At 35.6% G+C, this 17,269-nt stretch overlaps 1 protein-coding gene across 1 annotated transcript; it reads left to right on the top strand.

Moving 5' to 3' along the window:
• Window positions 1-597: 597 nt before the first annotated feature.
• Window positions 598-16,983, top strand: LOC131954556 (ankyrin and armadillo repeat-containing protein). Its single transcript, XM_059318320.1, has 26 exons — window positions 598-756; window positions 1,086-1,358; window positions 1,614-1,921; window positions 2,015-2,201; window positions 2,559-2,667; window positions 3,130-3,268; window positions 3,430-3,534; window positions 3,749-3,923; window positions 4,281-4,464; window positions 4,950-5,169; window positions 6,601-6,802; window positions 6,926-7,134; window positions 7,445-7,549; window positions 7,760-7,986; window positions 9,718-9,904; window positions 11,061-11,154; window positions 11,518-11,668; window positions 11,911-12,064; window positions 12,502-12,663; window positions 12,871-13,100; window positions 13,462-13,620; window positions 13,784-14,011; window positions 14,292-14,488; window positions 14,712-14,755; window positions 15,027-15,160; window positions 15,512-16,983. The coding sequence occupies exons 2-26, from the start codon at window positions 1,105-1,107 to the stop codon at window positions 15,638-15,640; spliced, it is 4,293 nt and encodes a 1,430-aa protein (XP_059174303.1). The 5' UTR covers window positions 598-756; window positions 1,086-1,104; the 3' UTR covers window positions 15,641-16,983.
• Window positions 16,984-17,269: the final 286 nt, after the last annotated feature.

Raw genomic sequence — 17,269 nt, forward strand, 5'->3', positions numbered from 1 at the left:
TCCAAATTTTTATTAATTCATAAAAAATTAATTAGGCATCCAATTAAGTCAAATTTAGTTTCAGATTGCATTGTCTTCATGTCTTGACCCACGTGTCAAATGTGAATCGTATCGGTCAAGTAGAAGTTTCCGAATTTTCACTCCTGCGTTTCGATCTAGACTGACGACAGACAGACTGGCGACTGACGAGGAAGTGAGTTAAATAAAAGCTTGTAAAAATCATGTCTATATTCCAAGTTATATAAGAATATTCGAGAAAGTTTAGGGGAGAACACTACCGGTTTATTTAATACATCGTCGTCACAAATATCGGACCCTTCCCCCTTACAAGTGTGACATCCTTTAAGGTTTAAGGACGACCCCTAGGCCCTTGGCTACAGTTCATGTGTTCTTTTGTGTCAGCAATATTATTTTTGTAATATGAAACTTTGCGTGTTATAGTTATAGGCTTCTAATTTCTGCCCAAGTAGGCCTACATATTTGAGTCCAGTCTGGTTAAATGACTGTTATTTGTTCCATCCACGACGTAGTTCTAATTTTAAAAATCTAATCACCACACGCGGTATCTCGCGAGATTTTGATTTGTTTATAAACCGTTATGGCGGACACCGTGCGTAGAGATGTGTAAACAACAGATGAATGGTAAGAAAAATGCTGAAGAAATAAACAAAACATAATTTAAAAACACGGTCTGACTCTAAAATAAATCGTTTAAACACAAAAGTAGTAAACAGCGAACTAATTAGATTTCTAAATGTAGGTATGTCAGTATTTTAAATAGAATCTATATTATTATTAGGCTAGGCCTAGGCCCGCCTAGGGCGCTAGGCGCCTAAATTAATAAACTAATTATTAATTAAATAAAATTAATAAATTATTTGGTATTTTCAGTTGTAAATTTAAAATATTTATTATTTAAGTAGATATATGTAACAATTTGTTTATGGCTTATATTATCATTTTATGGAATGTGTATTTTAATGATTGTTATCATCTGAAATTAATAATATCTCCTTTAAATTAAAATTAAGCTTTTTGCTACTTTTTGCATGATTAAACTTTTATTTTGAACATCTAAATTGCAGTTTAAACATTAATTGAAGAATGGTTAGTCAGGAGGAAGACATCACTGCTTTGCAGAATTTGTCCAGGACTGCATCAGTATATTTGGACAAATTGGATCGCTATGACAGCCAGGAATTATTGTCATGCAGCATGGCTCATTGGATGCTATCTAATGATGTGTTTAGAATGCCAACAGAACAGCTTCAAGGCATCATTGCTCAAATGAATCCTAAAGACAATACTTGTATTATGCTATTTCCAGTAGATGAAACAGTGCCACAATTGTGTTACAGGTTAGTTAACTGATAATTTGTTACATGTTTGTCACTCTTCTATTTCGGGCAGGGTGGGGTAAAAAAGATCCAACAGCGTGTGAGCCTGCTGTGAGGTGGGTGGGAGCATTGTATTTGGGTCCATGTGGACATCTACATGTTAAAATAAAATAACAAATCTTCAGTTACCATTTATGAAAATCATTTAATTCACTCATAGTTTTTATTTTTAACTACACATATATAATGATAATGGTATAAAAATTTTTGTTTCAGGGAGGTCCATAACATTGTACGAGAGCTAACCTTTGGTATCTATGTCATGCATCAAACACCTGTCATTTCTCTGGAAGCCAACTTTGATCAAGCCACACTGTGTCAGATTCCCCCAGCATATTTCAACACGCGTGTTGGCCAAATTTTGATTAGTGTGGACTACATGATCAAAGCTATCTGGCATGGAGCATACTTTCCTAAAGAAAAACGCTCAAAGTTTGGAGAGAGGTGGCGTACAAATCTTGATGTGAACAGTTTGGGAAAGGCTGAAACTAAGAAACCATTATTAACAGAGTTTGTTAGTGCAGGTACAAATAACTACTTCTTACAAGACTTTCAGATTTATAATGTATTAAACTAAACTTTCTATTGCTTTATCCATGAAATGTATGTTTTCCCAGGACTAATGGATCTGACCAAGGATCCAGACTTTGCCCGTGCTTATGATAGCCTGCCAGCAGAACTGCCAGGGGATACAGAGATGCTGGAAGAGACAGAATTTTTCATGAGTCATGTTGAGAACATGAGCATGAGAATGGTCTTAACCCAAAAAGATGTGGAATTCCATCAAAACATGTACATTATAGAGTCAGTCCTTTTTCACTCTTTGATAATGTGATTTATAAACTGTTACTTTGCCATCAAAGGCAAACTAAAATAGCACAAACAAGATGATATGTTGTGACTATTAAACTTTAGTTCATGTCAAAATTAGATGAGAAACTCAATTCTATGATAGTTTCTGTACAACATACTATTTGAAAGATGAAACTATTTTTATATTCCTTCTGGTAAAGTTGATTGAAAAAACAGATTCTGTTTAAAAGTACTAAAACTTCACAGCATTTTCATTAAATAACAGTATAAAATTAAACTACTGTTACTTACTAAAAAAAACTTATAACTGAGTAAATTATAAATCAGTTTTTGTGTTATCTCTCCCAGTGCTGATTACAAAGTTTCAAGTATAGTGCGATTAATGGACAATCAGATTGATCACACAGGCTATGAACGGCTAAAAACAAAACTTCAAATGCAGGAAGATATTATCCAGGTTCTTATTTTTGTTTCACACAATCTTGTTTTAGTAAATACAAATTGATTTGTAGCATATTATTGTTTTCATTACTATTTGTTTTACAAAAATATTTTTCTTTGATCAGGTGGCCATATGCAAATTTTTAATTCTGAACCTGATTATATCAGTTTTTAAAAGCTGCAAAAAAAAAAAGATTCTTTGCAGATGATGTTGAGTTCATGTGTTTTTTTTTCTTAACATGTGAAGTTTTATGAATGGATAATGTGGTCAGGACTATGCCCAGCAACCTTTACTTTCCCTAACTAAAGAGTTAGGTACCCATCAGTGCTGGGTGGACTCAGGGAAGTCCCACTGACTTGAACGTGGATTCAAACTTGAGACTTTTTGGTTATCAGTCTAGTGCTCTACCGCTAGGCCATGCTGTACCACTTTTAAAAGCCGTTTCATTGTTTTAACAATATTTCACTGATCTGACAGAAATACATAAGTGCCAAGCAAGAAACAAGAAGGCAGCTGGAATTACTGAAGCTTATCAGTTACCTTGTTCCTTTCTTGCTAGGCATGCGCAAGAGGATGAGAATCCCTGACTTCAACAGACTCATGAATCCTTACTCTAGTAAGCATTGAACATTCTTTTTCTGAATCCAACATTTGTCTAGCAGTAAGCATGGAACATTCTTTTTTTGAACCCAGCATTTGTCTAAGAGGCTTGGTTTTCAGTACTGTTAGAATGTTGCTTGAATTGATTGTTTAAACTCAACTGGATCCATTTTTCAGGTGATGAATGTAGAACAGAAAGAGAGTTACCTCCCTTAATGGTTGGCCCTGACTACAAATGTAAAAATTTCTTAGCAAACAGCACATATTTCCATCTACATGGAGGTAATTACTTTAATCTGGTGTTTAAAATAAGTTAACATCATTGCTTCAATCTACCATTACTCTGTACTGGTTATTTTTAATAGTCTCCAACGTGAACTAACTCATATGAAATGAGTGTAATATTTATTTTTCTATAATTTTATTGTATTTTACAATTATTTTTTTTAGGTATTAACATTTTAAATGATCACACTGTACTGTACATTTTTGTTAGGTATCAACCTTGACCTTGAAACAGATGATATGAAACCTGCCTCTGAAGAGTTTGTCAACGAATATCCCAACATCTTTGAGGCAGCTATGAAAGAGTTTAACCAACATTTAAATCCAGAACAACAAAGAGTCAGAGATCACTACAACATACCCATCATTAAAGTTGAAGGAAAGCCGTAAGTTACACTGTTTATAGATATTTATTAAATTACTATGTAAATCAATTATTCAATGTGATTGTATAGTGTGTAAAATAACTAGAAACAAAGTTCTCTTTTCTTATATAGTTATTTTAATTTTTAAACTTATTTATATCAAACATTTTATATTTAAAAGTGAAAAAACAAGTTTATTTATCAAAACTTCTTGTTAATCTACTTGCTTTACGTATAGCAATTATTAACAATTTGATAATTTGAAAAGATTTTTATTTTTAGTGTTGTAAGGTACACTAATCTTCACTCTGTTACAGTATTAAGAAAAAAAATTAATGTAAGTTTTTTTTATTTATAAAATCGCATTTCTCTTCATAGGTATTATGCATTTGTGATTGAATTTGAAACATTTTATGGAGCTTCTCCCCAAAAACCTTTGTGGGTTCGTGCTTACTATGATGAAATGGATAAGTTGAAGCCTAAGAGATTACCATTGACAGATATACACATCCATGAGCAATTTAAGAAAAATTTTGGAAACAAAAAAGCTATAAAATATAAGGTGAGTAGAAGAATAATCCCTCTCTAATCAGATTGTATGCATGTTTTATTTAGATTACTGCTGTCCTCCATAAAAAATTGAGATATTTACACTACTAATTAGATGACTATGTTTAATTGCTAGAAACAATTTATTTTAATTGTTTGTCTAGTTAACTGATGTTGTATAGATAAATGAGATAAAGATTATGCAATAGAATTATCAACTTAGTCCAGATTTCTTACCATAATATGTGAGTAAGATTATGAAATAGAAACATCAGCGTAGATCAGATTTTTTTACAATAACGTGAGAGAAATGATATAGGATGGATACATCAAAATAGAGCAGATTTAAAAAAAAAAATTTCTTTACGAAAGTAAAATGTAAAAACTCATGGAATAAACAAGAAAAAATGCCAATTGTGATAGAGTTAAGGAAAAAAAAATTCCCATTATCATTAACAGAACTTGAGACTTTAAATATTTATCCTTTTAATTTGATAGACGCCTGTGGTAGGAATCAGAGTCTGCGCTCAAAGAGGTCTGATAGCCATGTTCAATACATTAACCCGCAAAATATCTGGGTCCCGCATTGGCAAGCAAGATGAACAAGGCTTGTCTCTATTACATCATGCAGCCATTCACAATAGACCACAGGTCATTACCCTTCTGCTCATGCTGTTAACAGATGTCAATGTCAGGAGGAATAACATCATGTCATCAGGTACACTGTGATGGGGTCTATACATCTTTGTTTGATGGGTCTATACATCTTTGTTTGATGGGGTCTATACATCTTTGTTTGATGGGGTCTATACATCTTTGATGGGTGCTACACAGCTTTGTTTAATGGGGTATATACATCTTTGTTTGATGGGGTCTATACATCTTTGTTTGATGGGGTCTATACATCTTTGTTTGATTGGTGCTACATAGCTTTGTTTGATGGGTCTATACATCTTTGTTTGATGGGTCTATATATCTTTGTTTGATGGGGTCTATACATCTTTGTTTGATGGGGTCTATAAATCTTTGTTTGATGGGGTCTATACATCTTTGTTTGATGGGGTCTATCTATCTTTGTTTGATGGGTGCTACACAGCTTTGTTTAATGGGTGCAAGTACAACACCTTGATGGGTGCTAGTACAATCTTTTTTTTTTAATGGGTGCTTTTGCTAGTTATTTTTTTATGTGTGCTAGTTCTACACTATGATGAGTGCTGGTACTATGCTAAGCTTTTCAAACCAATGACCTAATGTCTTGACCAGTGGTGTAAAGTTATCTTATTCTCATATTGGAATTGTGGTCTAAAAACTTTGAATTTGAAATTTCTTCCTCTCACTATATGATCAGATCAATGGACACGTTTATATTGACTATTAGAAAGGCTACTATCTGTTAAAAAAATGTATTTTTAACAACTGTTTATAAAATCAATTATTTGTTCATATCTGCATTTAGCTTATACAAAAGCAACTCAAGACATAAAAGAGCCGAGAAGTAGCATAGAACTTTTATTTGTAAGAAGTGAAGTCAAAAAATTTGATAAAAATGATGGTATTTTCTTTTGTTTCATCTGATTCCTGTTGAATTTTATTGGTTTGATAAGAATTTTTTCATTTTGATGAAATTGAGCCAGTAGCGTAGCGAGGGGGGTGGGGGGGACATATGTCCCCGGGCGCCGACCTTAGGGGGTGCCAAAATGGGTTGGAAAAATAAATTGAAAGGTTGAGAGGGGTGCATATAGAAAGTTTGAGGGGGGGGGGGTGTAAATCGAAATCTTTTGTCCCCGGGCACAGGGAAGGGTCGCTACGCCTCTGAATTTAGCATACACTAAGCTTGAATGCTTGATAATTTTGAAATTTTATTGAAAATTATTTTGAGTTTAATTTTTCAGTTAATTTGAGTATATTACTATTAAAATATTAAGGTTCTTTTGAAATAATATTTAATTAATTCTTTTTTACTCATTTCTGCTCTTTATTTACCAATAGATGTGCATACTGCTTTAAAGGGTGTTAAAAATATTTAAAATGTGGTTATTTTTCAATAAACATATTTCATAAGCATATATAAGCATATATATAATTTATATTATTTCAATATGATTACCAAGCCAAGACTAATAGCAGCTAAAACTCCATCTTCTCTCAGGACCCACTGCTCTGCACATGGCAGCCCGGTGTGGGTCTGTTGATGCTGTGAGTTGTCTGTTGGCTAACCATGCAAACCTAATGGCATACGACCAAGATGGCTGGGCACCAATCCACCATGCTGCATTCTTTGATCACTCCATCATTGTCCGGCTGATGCTGCGCAAATGTGGAGACTTGCTGGAACTAACGACCACTAACGAGTTTGTACACTTATGTTGTCTAACTACAAAATTTTCATAAAACTGTTCATCTTATGGATGTAAAATAAAAAAATGTGTTTAGTACTTGTGCAGGTAGAACTGATATATGTGTCCATATTCCAGACTGCTGTCCACTCCTCTCCTGTTGGCTGCCAGCTCTGGCGCCCTGTCGGTGGTCAAATGTTTGATTAATTCTGGGGCTGACATCAGCGCGAAAGATGTTGAGGGAAATAATGTGGTGATACTTGCGGCGCTGAGGTTCCACACATTTGTCTTGGAATATCTCATTGAATTAAACCATCCAGATGCCCCTGTATGGACTATTTTAGTGGGTTAGTCTCTTCAGATATTAATTGGTTAATTAATTGTCTTCTCATATTTTAGATAGTTGGTCTACTCATACTTTGTTGGTCAGTTTCTCTAATCCAAGTCTCAATGGCTTCATTAGTCACCCGCTACTCACACTCTCTTCGTTTCTTGATAGTAAGCCAAAGTATTTAGATTTTACTCTCCAATAATTACATAAATATATACTTATACCAATGATTTATATTTTATACAAACTATATAGGCCTATATATATATATATATATATATATATATATATATGAATGTATTTTAATGTATGCATTTGCTGTGTAGAAATGCTGAATGACAGTGGTATGGTAAAGAAAGACAGTGCTGTGAAATGTCTTGAAGTTCTATCAACATCCAAACCTCACCATTGGAAATGTATATTGGATGCTGGTAATAATTGAGTTATATTTAACTTAAATGTCACATCATTTTGTAAAAGACTTTCTGAGCTAAAGCTTTATGTTAAGTTGGTTTGTACTTCAATCAAATATTCTGAAATGTTTTTCATAATTCTAACACTCCCATTGTTAAACATCATAAAACAAATAGTTTTTTTAACCATAGAACTTAAGATGGATGCCATTGTGTTTGTCTTACCAGATGGGATTCCAGCATTGGTGCGGCTACTTAACATTGAGAATGATGAGCTCCAGTCTGTGGCTGCCTCTGTCATCTGCAACACGTCAGAGAATGAGACAGTTAGACAAGCCTTATCTGCTGCTAATGCCTCCCCCATCTTAATCAAACTGTTGAGGTCACATGTTGATGACATTCAATCTAGGGCAGCCATTATTTTGGCTGACCTGTCCTGTGTGGACCAGAACCAGGTACTCTACTGTTAGTGTCCTGTGCGGCTGACCTCTCCTGTTCTGCTGACCTCTCCTGTGTGGCTGACCTCTCCTGTGTGGCTGACCTCTCCTGTGCGGCTGACCTCTCCTGTGTGGCTGACCTCTCCTGTGTGGCTGACCTCTCCTGTGTGGCTGACCTCTCTTGTGTGGCTGACCTCTCCTGTGTGGCTGACCTCTCATGTGTGGCCACTGTTATTGGTTGTTGGTTGACCTCTCCTGGCTGACCTATCCTGTGTGGCTGACCTATCCTGTGTGGCTGACCTCTCCTGTGTGGCTGGCCTCTCCTGTGTGGCTGACCTCTCCTGTTTGGCTGACCTCTCCTGTGTGGCTGGCCTCTCTTGTGTGGCTGACCTCTCCTGTTCGGCTGACCTCTCCTGTGTGGCTGACCTCTCCTGTGTGGCTGACCTCTCCTGTGTGGCTGACCTCTCCTGTGTGGCTGACCTCTCCTGTGCGGCTGACCTCTCCTGTGTGGCTGGCCTCTCCTGTGTGGCTGACCTCTCCTGTGTGGCTGACCTCTGCTGTGTGGCTGACCTCTCCTGTGTGGCTGACCTCTCCTGTGCGGCTGACCTCTCCTGTGCGGCTGACCTCTCCTGTGTGGCTGACCTCTCCTGTGCGGCTGACCTCTCCTGTGCGGCTGACCTCTCCTGTGCGGCTGACCTCTCCTGTGTGGCTGGCCTCTCCTGTGTGGCTGACCTCTCCTGTGTGGCTGACCTCTGCTGTGTGGCTGACCTCTCCTGTGTGGCTGACCTCTCCTGTGTGGCTGACCTCTCCTGTGCGGCTGACCTCTCCTGTGCGGCTGACCTCTCCTGTGCAGCTGACCTCTCCTGTGCGGCTGACCTCTCCTGTGTGGCTGACCTCTCCTGTGTGGCTGACCTCTCCTGTGTGGCTGACCTCTCCTGTGTGGCTGACCTCTCCTGTGTGGCTGACCTCTCCTGTGTGGCTGACCACTCCTGTGTGGCTGACCACTCCTGTGTGGCTGACCACTCCTGTGTGGCTGACCTCTCATGTGTGGCCACTGTTATTGGTTGTTCTTTGACCTCTCCTGGCTGACCTATCCTGTGTGACTGACTTCTCCTGTGTGGCCACTGTTATTGATCTCTCCTGTGTGGCTGACCTCTCCTGTGCGGCTGACCTCTCCTGTGCGGCTGACCTCTCCTGTGCAGCTGACCTCTCCTGTGCGGCTGACCTCTCCTGTGTGGCTGACCTCTCCTGTGTGGCTGACCTCTCCTGTGTGGCTGACCACTCCTGTGTGGCTGACCTCTCCTGTGCGGCTGACCTCTCCTGTGTGGCTGACCTCTCCTGTGTGGCTGACCTCTCCTGTGTGGCTGACCTCTCCTGTGTGGCTGACCACTCCTGTGTGGCTGACCACTCCTGTGTGGCTGACCTCTCATGTGTGGCCACTGTTATTGGTTGTTCTTTGACCTCTCCTGGCTGACCTATCCTGTGTGACTGACTTCTCCTGTGTGGCCACTGTTATTGATCTCTCCTGTGTGGCTACTATTATTGTTTTTTTTTTGTTTATTTCTCTTTACCTTTCGACCATCTTTACAAATATTTATAACTATACCTCTTTCACTTTGTAAAAGACCTTGATAGCTGAAAATGATGGGGTTCCATTTTCTATTTCTATAGATTTCAATTGATTTCTTTCAGACCCTGATAGCTGAAAATGGTGGGATTCCAGTTACTATATCAATTGATTTCTTTCAGACCCTGATAGCTGAAAATGGTGGGATTCCTCCTCTGGTGGAGCTGCTGAGCTCTGATCTGGAGGATGTCCTGGTCAATGCTGTCAATTGTCTGCGGGTGTTGTGTATAGGGAATCGTGCTAATCAAGATGCAGTGGCTCACTACGGAGGCTTGCAACCTCTGGTGGATTTTTTAGATGTTCCCTCAGGTCTGTTGTAGACTCAAGCTAAATCATAAAATTTAGATGTTTCCTTTGGTCTGTTGTAGAAGCAAACTGAATCATAAAATTTAGATGTTTCCTTTGGTCTGTTGTAGAAGCAAACTAAATCATAAAATCAGGTCTGTTGTAGACTCAAACTGAATCATAAAATTTAGATATTTCCTTGGGTCAGTTGTAGACTCAAACTGAATCATAAAATTTAGATGTTTCCTTTGGTCTGTTGTAGAAGCAAACTGAATCATAAAATTTAGATGTTTCCTTTGGTCTGTTGTAGAAGCAAACTAAATCATAAAATTTAGATGTTTCCTTTGGTCTGTTGTAGAAGCAAACTGAATCATAAAATTTAGATGTTTCCTTTGGTCTGTTGTAGAAGCAAACTGAATCATAAAATTTAGATGTTTCCTTTGGTCTGTTGTAGAAGCAAACTAAATCATAAAATCAGGTCTGTTGTAGACTCAAACTGAATCATAAAATTTAGATATTTCCTTGGGTCAGTTGTAGACTCAAACTGAATCATAAAATTTAGATGTTTCCTTTGGTCTGTTGTAGAAGCAAACTGAATCATAAAATTTAGATATTCCTTCAGGTCTGATGTAGACTCTAAATCATACATTTTAGATGTTCCCTCAGGTCTGTATTACACTCAAACTGAATCATAAAATATATAGCCTAAATGCTTAATTCTGATAGGATGCATTTTTAAAAGATAATTCCTAACTAGTATTATATAGATCAAACCTAACTTGACTTACAATACAATAACAATTTGTATTACAATACATTTTATATATAAGACTAAAAATGGTATCACAATAAGTTATTTAGATGACCACTTAAGTTTATCACAAAAGTTTTTAATTCAAATAACCTTAGTATTTGTATTAAAAAGCCATTTAGATGGGCCTTGTTTTAAAACAACAGTTTTGAATGTAAATGACACCTAATTTTTTATCACCAAAACTTTTGATTTAGATGACCCTTAACTTTATCGACAAAACTTTAAGTGACCCCCCAATTTTATCACCAATACTTTGATTAGATGACTCATAAATTTATCTCTAAAAGTGTGTTTAGATGACCTTTAACCTTGTCACCAAAACTTAGTTTAGATGACCTTTAACCTTGACACCAAAACTTTGTTTAGATGACCTGCAAGCAGGATCAGCAGCTGCTTTGGCTGCAGTCTCATCAAAGAACACAGAAAACCAAAACGCTATCATCAAAGGGGAGGCTCATAAGTATGTTGTCAAGTTTTTAACTTTTAGATGTAGTTGATAAAAAGTTGACATCCACCCATAGTTGATTAAAAGTTGACATCCACCCATAGTTGATAAAAAGGTGACATCCACCCATAGTTGATAAAAAGGTGACATCCACCCATGGTTGATTAAAATAATATCCACAACCCAGGGTGTCATCAGTTGTTTAAAAAAGACAATGAAAAAAAAAATGTGCATCTAGTAATGTTGCTACTGTAAAACTACCATTTTGTTAGTCACAGTTATTGTATTGTATTGAAGTAAGCATGAAATTTGTGTGGTTGCAAAAATTTTATTACTGTAGTTTTCCATTAAAGAACCTTTGCAATGTTTTGATTGTAGACCACTGGTAGAACTGATCAAAAACAGCCGGTCCACGACCGTGCAAGTCAAAGCTGCAAGTGCTCTTGAGGCTTTGGCAAGTCTAAATCCCTACTGTCAAAAACAGTTTCTACAACTTGATGCACCCAAAGCTCTAATACGTCTTTTAAAGGTAAGCAGATAGTCAGATTTGTTTGGACAAGTATACAATATAAAAACAAATTCACTAAATAAAGATTTCATTTTACTTTTACTGAACAAAAAATTTAAGAAACTAGAGTCATAAGGAAATGATTACATAAAAGAAAAATTCTTGTTTTTAAGAAAAACGCAAACTAGGATGCTAGACATATGATCAACATGTTTCATCTATACTAGAACTTGTATGTTAGGTATATGATCAATATGTTTCAGAATGTTTATGTTGAAGTTCGTGAGCAAGGTGCTTGTGCACTTTGGGCACTAGCAGGCAACACCAAAACCCAACAAAAATACATCGCAGAAAGGATCACCATAACCCACATCATTCAGATGTTACTGGAGCCCACAGAGAAACTTCTCTATGTTGGTAAGCTTGGACTGTCATGCTATAATCTAGACTGTCTTTATTATTGTAAGCTTGGACTGTCATGCTCTCCTCTAGACTGTTTTTGTTATTGTAAGCTTGTACTGTCATGCTATAATCTAGACTGTCTTTATTATTGTAAGCTTGGACTGTCATGCTCTCCTCTAGACTGTTTTTATTATTGTAAGCTTGGACTGTCATGCTGTCCTCTAGAATGTTTTTATTATTGTAAGCTTGTACTGTCATGCTGTCCTTTACACTGTCTATTATTGTAAGCTTGTCATATTATCCTCTTAATTTGAGAAGATTTTTCATATGTAAAATCACCTAGACATAAAACAGTAAAATACCTGCATATTTAATTATAATAATTCCCTCTTGGCCAGACATTACTCAGGAGGCTGGCTGTAATTGAGCACATGTTGTGTTGCTGCCCACAGGTTGTATGACAGCAATAGCGCTAGGCTCAGAAAACATGGCCAACCAAAACAAGCTGGCTGCTGCTGATGCCTTCTCCCAGCTAGTAAGGTTACTGCGGTCACCAAAGACATCCCAGAAGGTCCTTCACATGGTCATCAAAGTCTTGGGGATTTTGTGTGTTGGTAAGCTTCATCTTCATGTTTGTTAATAAGTTTAAAATCTTTTTATCATGTGTTCTATTTGTAACTGTTCTCACACTAAAGTTCTGATTAGATTAAAACAGAGTTATCCAGATCTTGCAATGTACTTTTGTTCTTTTTTCTAATAATTACATCATTTTTATATTTCACCAATACATTACATAAACTTTTATTTTTCTAAAATTTGAGGTGTTGCTTATCGAAACAACAAAGTTACTCAGAATAAGATAGCAGAGGAGGGAGGGATCCATGTGCTGGTCAACCTTCTAGCCAAGCCGCCAAATGATGAGATTCAGGTCGAGGTGGCCATAACACTTGGTTATGTCATCCTAAGCAATAAAGAAAACCAGGAGAAATTGGCAGAGGAACCCAATTTCAAGTTTGACACACTTTTAAACCTGCTGAGGGCTAAAGATGAGGTACATCTGATTTAATAGCCTGTTGTAATTGTTCCCACTTTTTAAAGAACAATTGTGAGACTTAGCTAACAACTGATTTCATGTCTTGTAATTGTTCCCACTTTTTAAAGAACAATTGTGAGACTTAGCTAACAACTGATTTCATGTCTTGTAATTGTTCCCACTTTTTAAAGAACAATTGTGAGACTTAGCTAACAACTGATTTCATGTCTTGTAATTTGTTCCCACTTTTAAAAGAAAAATTGTGAAACTTAACAAATAACTAATTTAATGTCTTGTAATTGTTCCCACTTTTTAAAGAAATATCGTGAGACTTAATAAATAACTGATTTAATGTCTTGTAATTGTTTCCATATTTCAGGAGATTCGTTTAAGAGCAGGTATGGCCTTGACAAATTTTGCCTTTAACAACACACCACAACAGTTCTCTATGCGTGAGGCTGGGGGGATCAAGTTCAAGGTCTTTGAAAAGTTTATTCAAACCAACGATGAATTTTATCAGTGTTATGCATCATTTCAGGTACTGCCAGTGTTTTTACCACATGTAACTTGTTGCTTCACTATACAGCTATTATATAAACTAGGATCAACTATATGCCTATATTAAAATTAGGCATTTAAAAAAATCATTAAAAAAAGAAGACCTTGTTAAAAAACCTTGTGTATTTTAACATTCCTGATAGGTGGTTGTTTTAGCTCGTGTGATAACAGACAAGGACCAGGTGAGCCTGACTGCCCAGGGTATCATGCTCTTGGTGTCCAAGTTAAAATCTCCAGAGGAAAAAGTTGTCGTCTTGTCCTGCAGCTTACTGGCAGCCTTGTCCCACACACGAGCTGGTCTCACTGATGCCATGATCACGTGTGGCGCTTTAGATTTGCTGGTGCAGCATTTAGATTCTCCTAATGACATAGTAAGTTGAATAGAGCTGGTCTCACTGACGCCATGATCACTTGTGGGGCTTTAGATTTGCTGGTGCAGCATTTAGATTCTCCTAATGACATAGTAAGTTGAATAGAGCTGGTCTCACTGATGCCATGATCACGTGTGGCGCTTTAGATTTGCTGGTGCAGCATTTAGATTCTCCTAATGACATAATAAGTTGATTAAATTGTTGACAAAATATCTTCACTAAGCACCATGGTCTTTGAATACACTTTTTTAACACTCCACCTGTTTCTGTGATGTTGTAGGTGAGAAACGGAGCAGCTGTTGCCTTGGGTTATCTGACCTTTAATCAAACTGCGTACCGGCTGCTCTTCTCCTTATGTCGCAATGTGCCAGGATTGTTTGACAAAATTATGAAGAACATTGGTGAAGAACCGAGGATAAGTGAAATGTTCATCAATGACTTTAAGAGAGCAACATTGATTGGTCTGCCAACACAATGGTAAGATGACAAAGTTTATCTTCAATATATACCTTTTATACCTTTTATACATAAATTGTCTGTTTATTAAAATAGGTTTTTTTAAAACTTTAAAATAATAATTTTTTATTTAAGAGTAAGATGACACTGTTTATTTTTATTGTACCTCCAATACTGTACTGACTTTCTTTAAAAAATGTATTACAGTAACTTCTTTATAAACAAAACATAATTTCTTTTTCAGTTTGGAAATTCACGGAGGACCTCCAGTGCCAACAAGAAAAAACAGTAAGTCGTGGCAGTGCCTAGAAAAAAAAGCAGATTAAGTATCTATGTTATGTGATGACATCTGGGATTATCACCTATCTACACTTGCATTTGTGATCAACTTTAAAATATCTTGTAGATTTTACTGACTGTTGCCTCCTAACATTTGTGTTTTAAAACTTGTTTAATGTTCACTATGTAGGTGATAGCCTAAAAATAATTTTTTTGAAGAAAAAGCTGTTTTATTCCTTAGCAATGCAAACGTAAATATTTTAATGCTGTATTTTTCCAGAACGGCCACAAACTGGTCAAGTGATGAAACAACCAAGTCCAGATAGTGAGAGTCGGGCTGTGTCGGCCCCAGCTAGGACCAGAAACAACAGCAACCTATTGCCCCAAATCTCTTCTCAGACAAGTGTTGTGAAGGTTGGAACAGCTAAACAATGAGCTATTTTTTTTACCGCGTCATTCATATATCACAAGGGAGTTCAGACTTTTGTGATAATGGGGATGGAGGGGTTTCAAGAAATGTGACTATTTTGTAGTTTTTAAGATGAAAATTATTAAATATGTTAGATTTAGGGTAGGAGTTTTTATTTGGAGTGTGGGTTAGACTAACTTTTATTTAGGAAGTTGTGTGTTTATGGCTTTATGTGACAATTGAAGATATCAGTAAAAATCAGGTCAAATAGCTCAATGTCGTTTATCATATTGAAGTTTTAAAAGTGAAAAACTTTAGATAAACATTTATCAAGTGTTGGTAAATTTTTTCTCCAGGCAAAGGTCAGAAGGTCGTCAAGGTCATCAAGTAGGTCTCCTAGACAGCCCAGAAGTGGCAGCAAGAACAAAAATGCCAGCAGTGAACATGATCTGCTAACAGAGACTGACAATGTTTCAGAAATTTGAGACTTTCTTTTTTACTGATTTTTGTTTAATCATCTCAAAGAATCATTCAAATGAAAAATTACTTTGGATGCTTCACAAACTGTGTTTACAATCTAATGCCATTGTTTAAAAGTATACTACACTCGCCTTAATACCAGTATTTATTTCAGACACCACAATATTTAAGTAAAAGACCATCCTGTAAGAATTATTAAAAGCTTTTCTATCATTTATTAAAATAAAATGTTTTGACTTTAAACTGTGATATTTTACATGACTTTTACAATTGCATGTTTTTTCTTGATTTATTATACTGCCACCAAATTTGGTGTCTTGCTTTTTAAAAAAATGCCATTCAATCTATTCCTCTACTACACGATGTTTATTTTGATTAGTATGTACATTTAAATGACTGTTTTATTTTAAATTATTTAATAGTTTTACAACTAAATATACTAATAGTGTATATAATAACAAATGATCAGTGCATAAATGAATTTGCAGCTTACATATATTTACTTATAGTAAGCTAAAAAGTTTTAGTATAACTATTATTATTGTAAGGTATCTATATGTAGCTGAAAATGTTTAAAGTATACAAGGTTTCAGAATCTTAGTACTCCAATTTGAATTTCATGCATTTTTTAAAAAACTATAGTACTTTAGAAACCATGAAAAATCTTTTTCATTAGTTTTAAATGTTAACTAATAAGATTTGGTTACATTATTCCTATTTAAAATATGGTGTCATGTTTAGTTGGTATCCATTTTAAATCCGTCCAGTCAATTGATTTCATGTCATTCCACAGTTTGAAAAAATTGAGATTGTTATTCAAATCTTTAACCAGGGTACAGTTCATTTATAAAATCCTTAAAAAAATTATTTACCTGACATCTGAGATTAATCTTAAACTGTTCATTTACTATGTCATAACAATTAGTTATTTTATTTTGTAAAAAATATTTATTTATTGATCCAGTTTCTAACTATTACCATCTGTCTCAAAGAAAAGCATCTTTTAGAAAGTCATAAAGGAGATTCAATGGCATTTGTAGATAATTTTTATAATGGAAATGATGTTAGTTTTTAAAATGTTATTTGTTTAGATTTACTCCTGTGATATTGTTTGAATATATTTATATCATTATCGAACTTTTCTGATTTTCATTTTTTTTTAAATATTTATTTACTGTGTCAGTATTTTATATTTATTTTTCTATGAGAGTGACATACAATGTTAACAAATTCTAAACCTATCTATTTTATTTCCAACTTGAAAATGGTGTATAGAATCTTTTTGACAATGTGTGAATTGCTCTATTTTAAAAATGCGCCTTTGAATTGCTTTACAACCTAAAAATAAAAATGTTAACTAAATCATTGCTGTTTTTTTTTTCTAATTGTAGAGTATTATTGTTAGTGTATGATTGAAAGAAAAACTCTTTTGACAAGCTAATCACTTTAAAGTAATGACTAGCCTACTGTCAGTCAGAAAAATATTTAAAATCATGAGCATAATTATTTAGGCCTACTCTAAAACTAAAACGAAGTTTCATCTGGTTTTTTAACAATCACAAACTGATAATATCTAGCTCTAGTGTTAATTCGGCTTTTGAAAAATATTTACATTGCATTGATTATAAGACTTT

The sequence above is a fragment of the Physella acuta genome, unplaced genomic scaffold, assembly GCF_028476545.2.
Source record: "Physella acuta isolate Inbredline_101_S28 unplaced genomic scaffold, ASM2847654v3 ptg001011l, whole genome shotgun sequence".
NCBI lineage: Eukaryota > Metazoa > Mollusca > Gastropoda > Physidae > Physella > Physella acuta.

Bases quoted from the DNA above. Each gene is read 5' to 3' on its own strand.
- LOC131954556 (XM_059318320.1), top strand. From the start codon at position 1,105: ATGGTTAGTCAGGAGGAAGACATCACTGCTTTGCAGAATTTGTCCAGG. The intron at 3,535-3,748 runs GTAATTACTTTA...CATTTTTGTTAG, and splicing joins ATATTTCCATCTACATGGAG to GTATCAACCTTGACCTTGAA. The intron at 12,065-12,501 runs GTAAGCTTGGAC...TGCTGCCCACAG, and splicing joins AGAGAAACTTCTCTATGTTG to GTTGTATGACAGCAATAGCG.